This window comes from Bos indicus x Bos taurus, chromosome 21, assembly GCF_003369695.1.
Source record: "Bos indicus x Bos taurus breed Angus x Brahman F1 hybrid chromosome 21, Bos_hybrid_MaternalHap_v2.0, whole genome shotgun sequence".
In the NCBI taxonomy this organism is placed as follows: Eukaryota; Metazoa; Chordata; class Mammalia; order Artiodactyla; family Bovidae; genus Bos; species Bos indicus x Bos taurus.
In genome coordinates this window covers 56,239,386-56,256,301 of record NC_040096.1, presented here as the reverse complement: position 1 = coordinate 56,256,301, position 16,916 = coordinate 56,239,386, and the positions used below count along the sequence as shown (strand labels likewise).

The 16,916-nt window shown below is 41.7% G+C and overlaps 2 protein-coding genes and 1 pseudogene across 5 annotated transcripts in view; 1 reads left to right on the top strand and 2 right to left on the bottom strand.

The window, feature by feature from the left end:
- The window catches only part of CATSPERB (cation channel sperm associated auxiliary subunit beta), a 120,761-nt gene extending 113,287 nt beyond the window's left edge, over positions 1–7,474 (top strand). Inside the window, 3 exon segments of the mRNA XM_027521193.1 lie at positions 1,303–1,403; positions 2,392–2,466; positions 7,256–7,474. Coding sequence (XP_027376994.1) covers positions 1,303–1,403; positions 2,392–2,466; positions 7,256–7,474 — 395 coding nt within the window.
- The window catches only part of LOC113879725 (translation initiation factor IF-2-like), a 77,646-nt gene that overhangs the window by 24,119 nt on the left and 36,611 nt on the right, over positions 1–16,916 (bottom strand). Inside the window, exon 3 of one of the 3 annotated variants that reach the window (XM_027521453.1) lies at positions 2,353–2,540. The gene's annotated coding sequence lies outside the window, so the exon portion shown is untranslated. Of the gene's footprint in view, positions 1–684; positions 2,541–11,657; positions 11,744–16,916 lie in introns of those variants that run through there. The other 2 variants (XM_027521452.1, XM_027521451.1) reach the window with 2 other exon arrangements.
- Positions 8,891–11,542, bottom strand: LOC113879724 (annotated as a pseudogene). Its single transcript, XR_003507438.1, has one exon. The product of XR_003507438.1 is annotated as a U3 small nucleolar RNA-associated protein 14 homolog A pseudogene (transcript).

Genomic DNA, 16,916 nt, shown 5'->3' with positions numbered 1-16,916 from the left:
TTAAAACCAAAGAGAGAACTGTCACATGACCCAGCAATCCCACTCCTGGGTGTCTATCCCAACAGAACTATAATTGAAAAAGATACATGCACCCCTCTGTTCATAGCAGCACTATTTGCAATAGCCAAGACATGGAAGCAACCTAAGTGCCCGCGGACAGATGAATGGATAAAGAAGATGTGAGATACATATATATATATATATATATATATATATATAGACATAGAGAGAGAGAGAAAGAGAGACATATATAGATGGACTATTGCTCAGACATAAAATGAATGAAATAATGCCATTTGCAGCAACATAGATGGACCTAGTGATTATCACACTAAGCAAAGTAAGAAAAAGATAAATATCACATGATATCACTTATATGTGGAATCTGAAATATGTTACAAATGAACTTATTTTCAAAACAGAAGAAAACTCATTGACATAGTAAACAAATTTATGGTTACCAAAGGGGAAAAGGGGTGGGAGAAGGAGAAATTAAGAGTTTGGGATTAGCAGATACAAACTACTATATATAAACTAAATAAATAAACAAGTCTTATTGTATAGCACAAGAAACTATATTCAATATCCTGTTATACCCTATAATAGAAAAGAATATGAAAAAGAATATATATATATATGCTGAATCACTTTGCAATATACTAGGAACTAACATAATATTTTTTCTAACATAATATTTTAAATCAACTACACTTCAACTTAAATTTAATTTAGAAAACAATATTCACATCCTGTAAATTGGCAGATGCTGCAATCAGAGGGTTTTTTCCCCCTTTAGATCCCATGTACCATTACACCACTGCAATCTCTAACCTCTACACTACATATCTAGTTTTAGAAAGAATTATAAGAAAACAGGAGTAACTGATCATTTCCTTTAGAAAAGATTTAGTGATCTTATTGTGGAATTTCTCTGCTACCTTACTGGAAATCATTTACCAACTGCTAAGGTAGTCCTGAAATTATTTCATTGCCAAATATCCAAAATGTAGGCAGATCAGGACTAGTCAAGAGCATAAGGCAGGAAAGAAAGGTCAGTCTGGATTAAGGTGGTCAGAGATCTTGTCCTTCTTGATGATGCCCCTGAGAAGATACACTGTCATACGCTAGGGCTAATTTCCCATAAATATATTCTCCACCAAGTCAAGAAGAACTAAAACTATGAAAGAAGGTAGCCATGTTATAGACTGGAATCTTTCATTGTACCTTAATGTACTTAAGAAACTTTATGCAGAATGAGAAAATAGCATACATGTGCTTAAAATACACTTGGTGTGATTTTAGGACACACTGTGCCAGAAAACGTTAAAAAAATGAAGGCCTACTTAGAATCGATTCTTTCTGTTCCAGTGTATAATCCTTTAGGCCTCAACTTAAGTATAAAAGTAAGTTGACAACATTTGTATTCTCCCTATTTTGAGTTTAGATAAGACCTTTATGTCTTTGTTTTTAAAGTTTAGTTATCTATGAATGGTGGAAATAGCATCTGAGAAGTGTGTGGAGGCTTTCCTTCATTTCCCTTGATGCTGTTATTTCTCTAGATACCTTAATGTTGAATTTAACATTAACTTACCATTTTTTGAGCTGAAATACAAGACTAATGGATTATCAAGGTGGAACAGATAAGGTGTTTCCCAAAGTTAGTGGAAACGGATTCACTGTTCTTCACCTTGACACACACAGATACATGTCTTCTGGGTCCAGCTGCCTCTAAGAGCACAGCAGGTTGATATAATCTAGGTAATTGTGGTGAAAGCCAATAAAAGTTAGGGGACATATTAAAACCATATATGTGGACTAGCCCAAAGTGCTCCTCAAGGCCTTGTAGGACTTTATGTGTCTGTGAACCTGCTGTATAGCACAGGGAGTTCAGCTAGGAGCTCTGTGATGACCTTGATGGGTGGGATGGGTAGGGGGGCAGAGAGGGAAATACAAGAGGGAGGGGATATATATAGCTGATTTACTGTACAGCAGAAACTAACACAACATTGAAAAGAAATTATACTCCAATTTTAGAAAAATCTACCCCAAAACCCCAGCACATGTATACCTTAAATGTATATAATTTTTATTTTCCAATAATACCTCAGTAGAGCTGTAGGGAAAATAAATAAAATAGAATGAATATCTTTTCTTCAAAAAAAGAAGAAAGAAAAAGAAAAAAGTATCAGCTATAGAGTCCCTCTGTTTCAAATTCTTGTCCTTCTCCTTCCATTTTTATTTTGTTATATAAAGTATATGCTCAAGAAGCTTAGAAAAGAGATGGGAATTTTTCTATGCACGATCAGTTAGGGAAAGTAACCCCAGTGTGTATTTTTACTTAAAGGAACATACATGTCGATGTTGCTAATGCCTGGTGTATTTTTTCCACAGGGATCTGAGCTCTTTCACTTCAGAGTGTCTGTTGTTCCGGGGGTCTCTTTCTGTAACTTAGTTGAAGAATTTCAGGTACAGTGAAGGCACAGGTATCCAGTGGGGTGATGGCTGAGGAAGTAATATGACAGGCATCCGTCCAGGACACACTATAGAGAAAAAAATGACAGAATGTATATGATGGACAAGGCTCAGAGATGGGGGGTCCTGGAGACTGGAGGTGACATCATCAGCAAGGGTGAAGTCAGGGTCCTCAAAAGGTCTCAGGACCAGTTGATGCTGGGAAAGTTGCAATAATTGCCTGTGTTTGTTTTTGTTCCCTCTTCACCTTCCATATTTAGCTAGGTTTTCTGATCCCCTTGACTATCTCCCCACAGAGACCACGGTCTGTAACTTTTTAGTTTCCAGCATTATCTTCCCTTTGGTTATTTGCATTGTTACAGTAGAGTCTTATATGCTCCCAAAGCCATCAAGATCCAAAAGAATTGGAAATCAAAGTCCGTCTCCTCAAATCACCCTCTGATGTTCAATGACTCATTTTTGCTTACTCGCATAATGGTATCTGCTGCCTATGGGGTTGTAGAGGAATGAGGATTTAATTAAATTAGTTAATGGCTCATTCACTGTCAAATACCAATACAACATTATCAGAAACAAAAGCTCTCAACTCTCTCCTTTTCCTTTTTCTGTCCTGGCCCTGCCTCAGTAATGAGTCTGCACCAGATAGGTGGTCAAAGCATCAGTGTAGACACTTAAGATCCTGAGAGAAAATCCATCCCACTAGAAAGAGGATCTAGAAAAAGAAGTACCTGTCATATGAGGAGCCTAAGAGAAAATCCTCATTATTTTTCTCTTTGTTCTCACCTCTTTGTCCCATGGTCAGCCCCAGTTTCATGGAAGAGCACAATAATACGGGAGGATAAAACTCTAATGAATTAGATTCTGGAATCCACAGAAGCAAGAAGAAAGTTGTACAACATCCTTAATGTACTGAGGACAGTCATAGTGTAGGGAGGAAGGACTGTCTACCCAGAATTCTATATCTAGTGAAAATATCCTTCAGGAATGAGAGGGAAATAAAGGTATTTTCAGGTGAAGGAAGAATAAAATAATCTACTGTAGGCAGAACTTGTCTAAAAAAATGCATAAGGAAGTTCTTCAGGCTAAGAAGACAAGTCAGCAGAGACACAAAGTTTCAGGAATGAAGGAAGAATTATAAAAATGAAAGAAAGAAAAATAGGAAGTGATTGCACAGTTAATAAAGGAAGAGAATCATTAAAAAACAATAGAAAAAGATAAAGTTTCTTAAATCATGCTTTTGAAAGTATCCTAAAACAATGGAATGCAAAACAAAATTTTGGCTTTTTTTCTCACCATAAAGGACATTATTGAAATCACTGACAAAATTTGAGTAAGATCTGTAGATTAGAAAGTAGCATTGTCTCACAGTTAATATCTTGGTTTTGATAATTGCACTCTAATATGAGTGAATCCTTTCAATTTGTGTTAAAGAAGCACAAACTGAAGTATTTTGATGATAAAAAGATATCGTGTCTAGAACATACTTTTCTGTGATTCTGGTGTTCAACCTTTTTTAAAAACATGTCCTGGAATATTTAGATAATCATAGAAGATTGGAAGGGAAGCATTTAAAGAAAAACTGTTTTCAAGAGCTTTAGAGACAGAAATTTAGCTGGAGAATACATGATTTCAGGGGCGTTGGGGTTTCCACTCTCAGAAATGTATAAAAGTGAAAGTGAAAGTTGCTCAGTGGTGTCCAATTCTTTGCAACCCCATGGACTATACAGTCCATGGAATTCTCTAGGCCAGAATACTGGAATGGGTAGCCTTTCCCTTCTTCAGGGGATCTTCCCAACCCAGGGGTTGAACCCAGGTCTCCCACATTGCAGGTGGATTCTTTACCAGCTGAGCCACAAGGGAAGCCCTAGAAATGTATTATATAGCTTAACTGAAGAAATGAAATTTTCATATTGTCCAGTTGGTAAAGTCACTAAAATTTTGTTTTAGGTAGAAATGGGTAAGGAACGCATTCTGGGTGGAAAGAATGACAGCAGCAAAGACACAGATACAGAGAGGTATTAAGCAATCATTTCAATAGTAGATCCATTTGGTTGGAATGCAAAGTTATATATATGAAAGTGGGTAGGTTAGGGTCCCATTGTGGGAGACCTTGAATGTCAGAATGAGAACTTTGGAAAATTCCTATCAGCAATGAGAAGCTATTAAACATTTTTGAAAAGGAGTGTTTAGGAATGAGCACATGATCTACAACTGTGCAATCCCAGTGCTTTTGCTCAAAGTGCTGAGATGTGAACTTGCTCTTTCTTAATGACATTGAACAAGGAAGCTTGCAGCCTCAGGAGCTACTATCAAGCCGTAGGACTGTTAGGACTTTGGAGGGAGTTATCCGACACTGAGGAAGCAGAACAGAGAGATAGAAGAAAAAAAAAGATTATGATTACAATGGATTATTTCCTCTGGTCTTCCTAACTTTGGTATTTTCTTTAGAGAAAAGCAGACTCATTTTTGCAATTACGTGCAGCACACAATTGTCTTCCTCACAGACCACAAACAGATTAGATCTTTAGATCTTACAAAGCTAATTATTCAACCTCCTCTGATGGGCCACCTTTTAAGAAAGACTTTTGTTGTCTTGGAGCACCATTCCAAAAACCACAAGTAGTATATCACATTCAATAGGTAATATTTTTCTATAAAAATGAAGTGAAGTCGCTCAGTTGTGTCTGACTCTTCGCGACCCCATGGACTGTAGCCCGCCAGGCTCCTCCATCCATGTGTTTTTTCCAAGCAAGAGTACTGGAGTGGGTTGCCATTTCCTTCAATCCCCAATAATTCCTGAAGCACTGGGTACATAGTCTGAGCCTCCAAGTACAACAGGACATGATTAAACCAGCTGATCCATTACCACGAGGATAATTATCTTCTCACATTAGAAGCAGTTTCTCACTGCTTTCCACACCACTTGCCAGAGCCACCTTTTAAATACTGTTGCTTTCAATACCTCCTTTTTGGTACTACTTCTAAATAGTCAAGGCTTCCTCATAGCTCAGTTGGTAAAGAATCCACCTGCAATGCAGGAGACCCCAGTTCAATTCTTGGATTGGGAAGATCCACTGAAGGGATAGGCTACCCACTCCAATATTCTGGCCTGGAGAATTTCATGGATTGTAGAGTCCAAAAAGTCAGACATGACTGAGCAACTTTCACCTTCACCTAGACGGTCAAGATTCTTTTTTTTCGAAAATAAAGCAGTCTGTGTTTAAAAAAAAAAAAATTGTTTTATAGACCAATGTTTTACAAAGATCAATCTGGCAATGTTATTATGTCAACATGAATTGACAGCATGGAATGGAGGCTATTTATACAAAGTAAGGTAATAAAACTCCGAATAGCAATATCAAAAGTAGAACAGAAAGAACCTGAAAAAAGTGTTTTAAAAATTAATAGCTATAGGATTGCTTCTTAAAAACATATATACCCTTAGGTCACTGAAGGATGGTCATACCTTGAACTTGAGCTATACACTACAGCAGCTTTTTAATCCTTTATCTTGTCCTGGCATTTCCCACATTCCCACATCCTATTTCCATTCATCTCTACTTTCCTACCTCAAAAGATAATCTTGCTTCTTACTTCACAGGGAAAACGTAAGCTTGAACCATTTTACCCTCCATATGCCCCCATTTCTACCTGTAGCATACATGGCGTCCATCCTTACCTCTAGTCTCAGAGGAAAAGATCCTTGCTTCTGTCAGTGTCCTGTCTCCCCTCTAGGAACTTGTTTTTATTAATTATTCTCTCAGGCAGAGGAAACATTTTAAATATACAGAAATTTCCCACTGTTGTCACTCATACTGAGAATTTTCTGAAGAGATGGTAGTCTGGAAGAGCACATGCTTCTTTCCTCTACCTTGAATGTACCTTCTCCTCCTCCTCTTATTCTCCAAGATTCTGATCGGGAAGCACATTCCCTGGTTACTCTAAGCAGTCAGGCACTTCTCACCATGTTCCATGTTCCCTGATAGCTCAGTTGGTAAAGAATCAGCTTGCAATGCAGGAGACCCCGATTCAATTCCTGGGTCAGGAAGATCCACTGGAGAAGGGATAGGCTACCCATTCCAGTATTCTTGGGCTTCCCTTGTGGCTCAACGGGTAAAGAATCTGCCTGCAATGCAGGAGACCCAGTTTGATCCCTGGGTTGGGAAGATCCCCTGGAGAAGGGAAAGGCTACCCACTCCAGTATTCTGGCCTGGAAAAGTCCATGGACTGTATAGTCCATGGGGTCGCAAAGAGTCTGACATGACCGAGCCACTTTCACTTTCACCATGTTCCAATGGCACTTTGCCTCTTCCTCTGTGACTGAACACAGAATGTTTTCCTACTGTGTAAGTGCTCTGTCTGACCACCTCTGCCATTAAAGACAAATGATAGGGCTTTCCTGGTGGCTCAGTAGTAAAGAATCTGCCTGCCAATGCAAGAGACACGGGTTCGATCCCTGGTCTGGGAAGATCCCACATGCCACAGAGCAAGTAAGCCCAAGCGTAGGAAAAAAGATTAAGAAGAAGAAAAAAGATGAAAGATAAAGATACAGGATATAAATTGAATTCTTATTCCCTATGTAAATTCTGCACATTGTTACCTGTCAGATTGCCAAGAGACTGTTTCTAAGGTTTGTGGAGGCTGAATATCGATATTGGTCTGGACAGAATATTGCTATATGAGTAGTAGTGTTTCCACCATTGTGTGAATCATGTCAAGTTCAATGTTTTGAATTGCTGAGCTCAGAAAACTTAAATATAAGACTTTGCTTTCTCTGTTGCAGATTTATGTTGACGAAGTCCCTCTGCCGTTTCCAGGACACACACTTATTGCTGTTGCAGCAGCTGTACTGCTAGGGGGATTAATTTTTATAGCATTTATGTTCCAAATACGTAATATCCACCCATGGGATACATTCAAAAAACTGATTAGAAGAAACAATGTGAACCCCACAAATATCACTGCCAATTAGCTAGTTCATAGATGAAAATCTGAATGTTGAACAAATGATAATCATCATTTTCTCTGTATTTCCTAGTTTCATTAGAGAATTCCTAGAAAAAATATATTTAAATGTTAATGTAAAAATTAGATAAAATACTACAGAATTAGCATTTTAACTCAAATTACACTTTGTCAACATGTTTACCATTCCATTCTCTTATTTTGGATACATAGAAAATTTCTTATGTTAACACTTAGAAAATTTTCCTTGAGATTTTTAAGAAAATGAAAAATGATAACCATCTCTTGGGGAACGGGTTTTCTGTATTTATTCTATAGCTTTTGTTGACTGGAGCCCATTCTGAGCCTTGTCCTTTTCTGATTAGAATAAGGAAAATGCAGTCCTGCCAGGGAAAGACAGTTGATGAGGGAAAGATAGGTGATAAAGGAGGCCCATGTCCATGTATGCTTTCAGAACCTCGTGGGAATTACAGGTGAAGCCATTTGGGTTTTCTTGAGGCAACTTCAAAATCAGATTGTAATACCTAAAGAGGAAATGTGACTCCGTCATGGGGCTGAGTCTGGGGGCGGTACTGGTTTACAGAACTACATGTGACATGTAGAATTCCAAAAGATGCACCTCTGTGTGCTCTGAGAGCACCCGTTCCCAGGTCGTCAGAAGATGGCCAGCACATTTGGAGATCAGAGAGTTACACCCTCCTGAAAAAGCCCAGGAGGAGCCACAGTCTGCTCTTAACAACATGGGGCAAGGCTAGGCACCCAGCCCAGGAGAGTCCAGTTCTGGGAACCGCAAACCATGGCCGTGCCTGTGTATCCTGAAAGTTCTTCTGAGAGGACAGTGGGCAGGGTAGACCCAGCACTCAGACTCAGGAGCCAGACATTACAAGTTTGCCACTTCCGAGATGTATGACCTGAGAAAATCATTTAATTTCTTTGTGCCTGAGTGTTTTCACCTGTAAAATGGGGATAATATTAATACCTACCTAATAGGGCTGTTGTGAAGGCCAAATGAATTAATACAAACAAAGTAATTAGAACAGTGCCTGGCTTTGTGAATTGCTGTTCTGTTGCAGGTAATAGAAATCCATCCTGTCTAATTACAATGAAAAGGGAGTTTATTGGAAGGATACTACAGGAAGCCAGAAAATCAAAGCAAAATCTGGACAAGGAGTGCTTGTCTGTGGGGAGGAAGGAGACCCATTCTGGGGACCTAGGAGACAGGAATTTGTCAGCTCCTCAGAGCATCACTTGGGCTAGGGCTCCAGAGATTAAACATGGCACAGAGATTAAAAGTGTAAACTACAGAGTTTGACAACCTGTGTTTCTTCTTTTAATAAATTTTTTTAACTACTTTAACATTTACTGAAAAGTTATTATGGTGGTACAGAGAGTTCTCATATAACCCACACTCACTTGCCCCTGATATTAACATCTTTTTTTTTTTCCAGTTAAATAGATAAAAATGCCTTTATTTCTAAAATGTGGCTTAACTACACCCATGGTGTGCTAAGCTTGTTTTGGAATCATCTTGCAGCTCTAAGTAAAACCAGGCCAGTGGAGGAACAGTCGGGGCTATTGGTTCCCGGCACCAAGGTGTCACTACTTCAGCAATTCAATCCACACAGTTATTCTCCAGAAGTTTTTTGTGACGTATGGAAAGTCGTTTTGGATTCCTTTGTACGACAGAGAGGTCCGACCTTGAGGAAGATCGGTAGCCCACATCCTCTGCTTTGATAGGCTTAATGATATGGCCTGGCTTGGTGACAACCTTGGACATGGTCAGCTTTTGGAAGGCCCTCTGGGTGTTCCACGTAGATCCTATGGGGGTCTGGATGGTCCTTTCAAATTGGTGATGGTGTGTGAATGGATGTGAAAGCACCTGCACCTGATGAGCTGCTGCATGGATGTTCCGCTTCTCACTGATGATCACGTTTGGCAAATTCTTGTCTTTCCTTGGAGGACCCTCAGGGGCTTTAATGAGAAACCGGCGTCTCTTCTTGGCACTGGGCTTCAGGCCCATACCACCCCACTTGCCCCAGCCAGGCAGAGTCAGGTCCAGGTCCTTTGGCTTACTCGCCTCCACAGCTTCCCTCTTCTCTTTCAAGAAGTCTCTGATGGCATCATCCCCAGCAAAAGCTACCTTTATCATCTGCCTTTGATCTCTCTCTTCTTCATCTTCCAACTCCTGTACAGTCGTGGGAACTGCCAAGGACTTCACGGAAGACAATTTTGTGGTTAGGAGGTTCTGGAGATCAATCATTTGCTCCTTCCTTTTCTTCTCCTTGGGGGTGCCAATATGATTACTTAGATTCTTCTCCAACTGCAGGCCTTCCACTGCAGTTCTGGGAAGCTCCTTGTTTTCAACACACCCTTCTCTGCCCAGCTCCTCCAGCTCATCCAGAGTCTGAGCTCTCTTTGGCCTCTGCAGCAACATGGGCTCCTCTTCCTCCCTGGCAGGTTCCTCTCTCTGAGCTGTCCTCGCTGAACTCAGTTCTTGCTTCCCTGACTGATGGTTCTCTGTGATGAGTTTCTGAGACAGTGCCCTCAATTCGGACAGAACCTCCTGGCTGCTAGGATCCTTTGTTACATGTCTGTGCACTGGCTCCGCCATGTGGTTGAGCTCAGACTTCTGTCTAAGTGATCGCCTTTCCTCAAATTCTTTCAAGAGAGTTTCTTCCTCCACCACTGCACTTTCTTCCTCACTTTCAGAAGTCTCCTGGGCTTCAGGCTCAGCAGGATTTTCCAGGTCTTTCTGGACCTCAGCCTCTTTGGCAACAATGAAGTGATTCTGGAACATCCAGGGGTTCAGTCCATTTGCCTTTATCTGCACCCCATTCACCATGTCAGGGACAAGAGGTTCTTCCTCTTCCTCCTGGACTTCCTCCTCTTCCTCACCCTCAGAGGCCGCCTGGACCTTCTGCATCAGCTCTTTGTTCCTGGCCAGCTGTTCCTGCATAGCCTGGCGAGCCTCCAGGTCATATTTGGCCATAATTGCCTTTGATTTTGCCCATTTCCCACTGTTCTGGTGCTTAAGGCTCATTCGCTCCATCATTCTGGCCTTGTCAAGTTTTTCTAGTTCTTCCAGTGCCGCAGCAGGATTGACCTTCTGCAGCTTCTCAAAATCTTTTAAGGCTTGCTTGGCCTTTCCTTTCTTCAGAATTCTGTGATACTTTTTGCTTTTGATTCTCTTCTCTCTCCGAGCCCTGGCCTCATAGTAGGACTGCAGGGCCCGGGCCCTTTGAAGCTCTGCTCGGCGCATCTTTACCTCTTCCAGGCTCATAGCTTTGAGAGAGGCCTTTTCCACAGGAGTCAGTAAAGGCTCTGTCACAGGCTGCTTATTCTTATGGAGAAGATCAAAAATCTCCTGCTCCAGGGGAGTTCCTGCTTTCCAGCCACTGACCACATGTTCAATGGGAGCAAAGACTGATTGGGGCTTGCTCAGGGGAAAAACCAGCTGCTCTGCTTGCCGGTTCTTCAGAACGACAGGATCCCATTTGGAGAGGATTTGGGAGCTTTTATTGAATGCCACTTCTCTGTGGATCTGCTCAATCTCTTCTCTGTGAAGTGGTAACTCCACAGTCTTCTTCGATTTCACTCGATTCAGCTGCTTTTTCACAGCAGCCAATGAGGATGAAGTTTTAACAGGCTCAAGCAGATCTGAAAGGACCAGCTTTTCTCCTGATCCTTCAGAACTTACACTGAACTCTGACACCTTCAGACTAGCCTCAGACCTCTCAGCCAATTTCTGCCTATCCTTTCTATTAAGTGAACTGATTGATTCCAGAAGCTTCTGATGCTTTCTTTCCCCATCGTTGTCCCCTTCATCTTCACTGGTGCTCAAGGGGTAGTCTTTTGGCAAATCCTCTAGTTCTTTCTGTTGGTTCAAAGCCAGAAGGTTGCTCTCCGCAGCCTGGTTCCTGCTCATCTCAGCAGCCTGTCTCTCACATGGACCAGGAGCGGAAGTCGAAAGGTGATATTAACATCTTATAGCCTGGTTTTTATCTAGCTCCATCACCTACAAGCTGTGTGACCTCAGGAAAGTTATTTAACCTAAGATTCCATCCTGTGGTCCACACTTTGGCTGTTTGAGCTGTAGGATGCCATGTATGCATGCATCTGTATTCCTGTGTGTTCAAAGATACCCCTGCTCAGCTAATTCATTCTTCATGTGACCACAAATTTATTCGCCTCTTCCCTGAAAACAGTCCATCCAAAGTCAGCTAATGATGGGATTCCAGAGATAATGTCATACAGCCACTGTTCTTGGAGTCCAGGATCTCTAGGTGCTATCAATTTCTCTTAATTTCTTGTCAAAAAAGGAAGAAAATGGTGATAATTAGTACACTTGTATACCTGTGGTGGATTCATTTTGATATTTGGCAAAACTAATACAATTATGTTGTTTAAAAATAAAATAAAATTAAAAAAAAAAAAAGTGACTTTTATGACCCTGTAACTAAGCCCCTAAAGCTGGCTTAGTTTATCTTAGGTTTATCTCTCCTCCACACATTCCACATGCTGCCTTGCCTCTGAACTGTACCTCATTTGATTAGGATCCTTTGCCCCAAACAATGAAATGCCTTCATTCCTGAAGAATCTGAGGCTTTGGCAATCAGATACCTATCACTCTGTAAGTTAGTTTCCATTGATTTTTTTTTTTTTTTCAGTTTATATGGATTTTTATCTTGGGGTATCCTTGGTAGTAAAAGTGTGTGGCCTGAAAGCCACCCAATTAATATTGGTCCTCACTGTGTTACAGGCTTCCTTTGTGGCTCAGCTGGTAAAGAATCTGCCTGCAATGTGGGAGATCTGGGTGCAATCCCTGGGTTGGGAAGATCCCCTGGAGAAGGGAAAGGCTCCCCACTCCAGCATCCTGGCCTGGAGAATTCCATGGACTGTATAGTCCATGGTGTTGCAAAGAGTTGGACACGACTGAGAGACTTTCACTTTTCCCTGTGTTAGAGCATCTCTATTTTTTCTCAATAAGATTGATGATCCCCTCTTGTGCCTGTTTTTCTAATGCACAAAAATGGCTACATGGCAGTCTTGGTGGAATCACTGGGGTCACTGTTGTGTTCACTGGTATTTTTATACTGGTTAGATAGGTCACTTGATTAACAGAGCTCAAAAAAGCAAAACTGTTGGCAGTGGCTTATTAAGTGAAATCTAAAAATAATCACATTCATTCTCCACCCCTTACTTCCCATTTTATTGTGTTCCAGCTATCTCAAGCATCCCTGTATACTGAGGATCTCCAACATGGAACATACATTTCATCCAACGGGAGAAATCACAGTGTCCCCAGGACCACTGTGCATGAACTTTCGGTAGACTTCTTTATGTCATAAGACCATCCACGTTTCTGGATAGCAGAGTAGCAAGCATGCAACGGGGGCTTCCCTGGTGGTCCAGAAGTTAAGGGGGTGCAGCTTCAGTTCCTGGTTGGGAAACTAAGATCCCACATGCCTCATGGCCAAAAAACCAAAACATAAGACAGAAACAAAATTTCAAAAAAGACTTAAAAAAAAATAATGCTATGAATCCCCAAAACATCTACCCGTTACCTCACTTCTTTTTGTGATATGAATGAGGATAGGACAGAGGCAAATCGTGAGGGATTAAAATGTCTAAGGTTCCAGTGTGCTGAAAAGATTGTTGTTGTCTCCCTACAGGTAATTAAAATTTAAGTGTTTGATTATAATACAACACTTAAATGTACGTGGAAATTAAATTAACTTCTTTCCAGATTTCCTGATTGGAAAAATTCCAAATTCGTCAGAGCCTTACTATTCTCATTTTTTATTACCTCATTCCCTGTGTTGGTACATAAAGTGACAGAAATGGAGCAACACATGGTAGTGGATAAGACATGCCGAGCGAATGGGCACACATGCCTACTGTACAAGGAATTCATCTTTTTATGGAGCAAAAGGCAGCATGCTTACTGCCTGTGATAACAGTCTCAGGTTCTGTAAGTTCAGGGTTCCTACCAGGTAACGCAACTCATCATGTGTGCACCTGTCATCTAGCCTGCTTTGTGTCACCCTAGGCAAATAGATGGGGAAACAGTGCAAACAGTGTCAGACTTAATTTTTTGGGTTCCAAAGTCACTGCAGATGGTGACTGCAGCCATGAAATTAAAAGACGCTTACTCCTTGGAAGGAACGTTATGACCAACCTAGATAGCATATTATAAAGCAGAGACATTACTTTGCCAACAAAGGTCCGTCTAGTCAAGGCTATGGTTTTTCCAGTGGTCATGTATGGATGTCAGAGTTGGACTGTGAAGAAAGCTGAGCGCCAAAGAATTGATGCTTTTGAACTGTGCTGTTGGAGAAGACTCTTGAGAGTCCCTTGGACTGCAAGGAGATCCAATCAGTCCATCCTAAAGGAGATCAGTCCTGGGTGTTCATTGGAAGAACTGATGCTAAAGCTGAAAGTCCAATACTTTGGCCACCTCATGTGAAGTGTTGACTCATTGGAAAAGACCCTGATGCTGGGAGGGATTGCGGGCAGAAGAAGGGGACGACAGAGGATGAGATGGCTGGATGGCATCACCGACTCAATGGACATGAGTTTGAGTAAACTCAGGGAGTTAGTGATGGACAGGGAGGCCTGGTGTGCTTTGATTCATGGGGTCACAAAGAGTCGGACACGACTGAGCAAATGAACTGAACTGAGGGCTCAGGTGCAAAGTGTGGTACAAAGACACTGATCCTCTGGCTACTGCTGTTGTTGAAATTAATGAGTTGTTTGTTTTGTCCCAGTGTCTTCTGTCCTCCACCAGCATCACCAGAACTACGTCGTTACTTAGCAAGTAGCTAAGTATCTCAGATCCTTCACAGTTCTTGACACAAACAAGGCTTAAATTTGTTCATGGGTCTACTGGGTCATGAGAGAAGAGTAACCAATTTGTACTGCAGCTGGAACTGGGCTAGATCCCACTCAAAGCTGTCCATTTTTTCGAACCAAAATTATTAGAGCAGAAATTCTAAATGGTATGTGGCATGTTCAGCCTCCCATTTCCAGGCATCGTTTGTCTTGGCAGTAGGGAATGTGCGGTTCTCTAGCCTGTTCTTTACTTTGGAATGGGACATCACTATGGGATCCAGAATACTGAATTCATCCAAACTTTGCTAAAGCGTATTCTTACTAACTTTAATTTTCTATTTCATCGTGGAATCTTACCAAGATATCTTAGGAAATTGTTTCTTTATGCTCTTCGGGTCCTACTACATCATGAGATGGTCGCCTTGCTCCCCGCTAGACTGGGGCACAGAGTCACAGTGGCAGAAGAGTTACAGCGTGCCACTAAATGGCCAGGGGAAGGCCCATACTTGACATGGAAGCAACATGCCAGGTGCCAGGGCCCTCTAGGTGCCATGGCTATGGTGCCCACTTGGCTGTCATTATAATGAGCACAGGGGATGTGGTCATCTTCGGCACCTCTCGTTTCCATCAATATGAGGGATCCATATCTAAGTGTAGCACTGCCTGCCTTCAACCAGTCCTACCAAGATGGCAGTTAAGAGCTTGGACTCCAGAGTAGGATCATCTACTGTCTTTGCCACTTTCTAGCTGTGTCATCTTGAGAAAGTGACTTCTCTGTGTCTCAGTTTTATTGCCAATATAAAAATGACATTACTTGCCTCATTCAATTCCTTGGGAATTGAAGGAGCTAATATATGTAAAGTGCTTAGAACAGAGCCTGGCATCTAGAAGGTGCTATTAGAAGTGTTAGCTATTATACAGGGAGTGTCAGGGAGTACATTTTAAAAGACTCAGATGCTTCCCTTATCAATCTGCTCTTAATGATGAAAAAAGGGAGACAGACTTCTGGGTGTTATTAGTCTTTGAATTCTTCTCTCTCCACTGTATCAGGTGCTTTCTGGCCTTTCAGCATCACCTAACATAGTGCAGGTACTGGGCCCAATTTACATTAGTCAATCCAATCCCTTAGAACCCCAGCCAGCAGCCTTAGCTAGCATAACAAATACAATATCACTATGACAATGAATTAAAAATAATCACAAATTATGTTCTTCAATTTTTTTCAAGCATTTCAAAATTCCTGGTCCATAAACATTTCCTCTGAGTTTTAACAATAAAATGAGCATACTCTATAATTTGCAATTCTATGGTATAACTCTTTTCTATTCTGATAGTGCTTAACACTCTCCTGTTTGAGTCAGAATCCACCATTGGACAATGAGTAGGCAAAAGGAGGGATTTTTAGATTTGGTCTACAAGGGAAGCACAGCAGGAACTGGCATAGGTTTCACTGAAGGAAGAATTTAGATCTAAATAAGAATTTAGGTGATCTTTGCATCCATGGGATCGCAAAGAGTCAGACACAACTGAGCGACAGAACAACAACAAAACCACCACCATTTTATTTTCTCAAGATGGTAGCCTGGGCTGGACTCAGCTGGGTGTTTCTGCTGGTCTTACCAATGACCCCTCTCGTATATCCTCAGCTGGAGGACTGGCTGGAGACTCAGCTCAGCTGGGCACCTGATGTCTGAGCTTCTTTCTCACTCCATGTAGTAGTCTCTGGACCTATTTCTTTTCTACCTGGCCCCTCTATGTGGCTTCCTTACGGGTTAGTTGGACCTCTTACACGGCAGCTCAGGTCTCCTAAAAATGCAAGAGGAAACTGCCACGCTTGGGCCTAGTACTAGCGTAACACCATCTACATTCTATTGGCTAGAGCCAATCACCAGCCTCGCCCAGATTTAAGGGAGGAGGACTATGCACAATCATAAATACTGAGAGATGAGGTTCACTGAAGGCCACCAAATGCAGCAGGCTTATCAGAAAGCACCATCCTCCAAAGGAACAAGTTTAGGCTTCTTTGTGGGCCAGGGCTAGGATGCCCAAGATGGCTTCCTAACTCACACATCTGGCTCCTCAGCTGGGTTGACTGCAGCAGCTGGGTTCTGGCCAAAAGGCATCTGTCTCTCCATGTGGCATCTCCATGAAGCTATTAATAGCTTTGGCTTACTCACAGACTTGTACTTTCATAGTAATTGGACTTCTTACATGGCAGGTGGCTTCCCCCAGAACACTAAAGTGAGCACCGCCAGACTTTAACACGTGAGACTTCAAAGTCTCAGAGTATCACTTCTGCTTCATTCTACTGGTCAAGGTGGTCCCAAGCCAGCCCAGGTTCAAAGGCAGGAGAAACAGACACCACCTCTTTTGAATGGCAAGGTGACATGGCAGAAGAGCCTATATGGTTAGGAGGGATTATTTTAGTCATTTGTGGAAGTATAAAGGGCTCCCCAGGTGGCACTAGTGGGAAAGAACCCATCTGCCAATGCAGGAGATGCTGGAGACAAGGATTCAATCCCTGGGTTGGGAAGATCTCCTCCCTGGATGAGGGCATGGCAATCCACTCCAGTATTCTTGCCTGGAGAATCTCAGGCACAGAGGAGACTAGCAGGCTACAGTCCATAGGGTCACAAAGAGTCGGACAC